The sequence below is a fragment of the Myotis lucifugus genome, unplaced genomic scaffold, assembly GCF_000147115.1.
Source record: "Myotis lucifugus unplaced genomic scaffold, Myoluc2.0 scaffold_37, whole genome shotgun sequence".
Classification (NCBI taxonomy): domain Eukaryota; kingdom Metazoa; phylum Chordata; class Mammalia; order Chiroptera; family Vespertilionidae; genus Myotis; species Myotis lucifugus.
Window position 1 is genome coordinate 7,526,123 of NW_005871085.1, and position 2,241 is coordinate 7,528,363.

The window sequence follows — 2,241 nt, forward strand, 5'->3', positions numbered from 1 at the left end:
AGCACGAAGCGGGCGATGCGCCGGTCAATGTGGTTGTTTTCCAGCAGGCACTTGAAGGTGATGGGCAGTGTGGCCGAGCTGTGGGCAGAGGGGCCAGCGTCTGCCCTCCATCCTCCTCCAGGATGGTCAGGGCCTCTGGGTTGCCCTCCTGCCAGTGACAGGAAGCTCGTGCCACCCCAGGCAGCCGGCCCATCGCAGGGAGAACAGGCTGACGGGGCCTTGAAAATGGTCCCTTTGGGAGTGTGGGACGGTGGCCGAGCCAGGCCTACCCAGGCCCTGGGCCTCAGAGACACCCCTCTACACACAGGTCAGGAAGGGACCTACTATGCGCCTGGTTCCGTGCTTTACACACACTCTCATTTGATCCTCATAGCTTCTGGCGAAGGAGGGGTTTTGAGTCCATTTTACAGATGAAGAAACTGAAGCCCAGAGGGCGGAGGGGCTGACTCGAAGTCACACTGCTGTGCCAAGCGTAGGAGTGGCTAACAGCGGGGCTCTGGGCTGGACCTGCTGGGTTCAGCTTCCAGCCTCCTCCTCGCCAGGGCAGCAGGATCCCTAACCTGTGTGTGCCTTGGTTTCCTTGTCCCAGGGCGGGAGAACGCCTGGATTCAGCTCTTAGGGTGCTTTAATGAGTAAGCGCTTAGAGTAGTGTCCGCCTCATCACAAGTACTCAAGCAATGGTAGCTACTAGTGCTGTTACTGTTTTGTTACTAGAGTTCCTGGTAGCAGTGCTGGGGCCAATACCTGGGTTGGTGTGGTTGCAGAGCCCTTCCCATCCCACAGGTCACTGACTGGGGACCCCACTTCCTCTTGCCGGGCCCAAGGTTGTTCCTGTCGGGCAGGTGGCCAAGGGCTGCTCTGTGTGGAAGCCAACCCCCATGTGGATTGAGTGGGGGAGGGGAAGGCCTCAAGAGGCGATAAAGGCTTCCTGCCATTTGGGCAGGTGGGGCCTTAAGCATTACATTTCAAAGATTGGTCTTGTTACCATAGCTACCCCCGAGTGTGTGAAGCAGGCCTTACTGACACCTCCACGCGTCTATGGCCATGGACAAATGGTGGCTGAACAGGTGGACGGAGTTGAGCACCACCCTGTTCTGCCTGCGCCCAGGGCTACCTGGAGGAGGTGGCCAGTGCGATGAGCAGGGCCTGAAGGACACCGCGGATGAAGACGATGGGGTTCTTTCTGGTGATGAAGAAGTAGAGCAGCGGCAGGATGACGAGGCCATGGACCACCAGCCCGCACACTACGGTGACTGCATAGAAGCCCAGCTTTTTCCCAACGGTTGTGGGGTCATCCCATCTCCAGGATCTTGCCGGCGATGAGGAACACAATGCCGAAGGGGAAGTACCTGTGGTTGGGGGCAGGGGCAGCCAGCTCAGTGCCAGGCAGGTGAGGGTCCCAGGCAGCCCTGGCACTGCATCACTGCCTGATCCCCTGAGCCTGCCAGGGCCCGTGAAGGGTGAATGTAACTGAGTGCCAAGGTGCCAGGAACATGGCATTATTGATACCTCCACCCTCAACCAGCCCAGCCCTGCACAACCTCTCACAACCCTGCCTTCCTGCCCAGGCTTCTGAGGAGTACGCCTGCCCTCTGCGGGCCCATGTGTGAACCCAGCAATGCCGCTCTCTGTGCAGGCACTGGGACAGGCCTCTGCACGTCCCCATCTAAACCATGTCTAAGGTCTGAGCTCTGAACCACGGAGTGGCAGCTGGTTCTCACTTCCAGAGCTTCCTTCCTCCAAAAGCCGAGCTGATGAGCTCCATGTGATGGGGAAACTAGGCCAGGAGAGCACGCCAGGCTCAGCGCTGGGCTCTCCTGCAGCGGCCTGACCAGGCCAGAGTGGCAGGCCCAGGGCTGGAACTAGGCCTGGTCAGGGCTGGGGAGCAGGGGAGCGCGTGTGACTCTGGAGAACCCAGGCCAGGGCTCAGTCTCCTGGGCAGCTCACTCCTAGGAGAAGAAAGGATGGGACCATGGGGTCCCTCTGTCTGCCCAGGACAGGAGTGGAAGAGGTGAGGTAGGAGAGGACACCCCCATCCCAGTGAGGCTTACCACACAGCCACTGCCACGATCTTCATGACGGACTCATTGAGGCACTGGCAGAAGCTGACCAGGGGGGCCCCGCTCTCACCATGCGGCCCAGCATGATGCCTGCGGGGGCAGGGATACACGAGCAGATCACGGATCACACAGGCCAAGCCACGGCGTATGTGATGCCTACACATGTGTGTGATGCCTACAC

At 59.9% G+C, this 2,241-nt stretch overlaps 1 protein-coding gene across 1 annotated transcript in view; it reads right to left on the reverse strand.

Annotated features, from left to right (window-relative positions):
• The window catches only part of LOC102427833 (excitatory amino acid transporter 5), a 5,383-nt gene that overhangs the window by 2,170 nt on the left and 972 nt on the right, over positions 1-2,241 (reverse strand). The window contains 4 exon segments of the mRNA XM_023752825.1: positions 4-78; positions 1,115-1,296; positions 1,298-1,349; positions 2,052-2,235. Of these exon segments, the coding sequence (XP_023608593.1) occupies positions 4-78; positions 1,115-1,296; positions 1,298-1,349; positions 2,052-2,235 (493 nt within the window).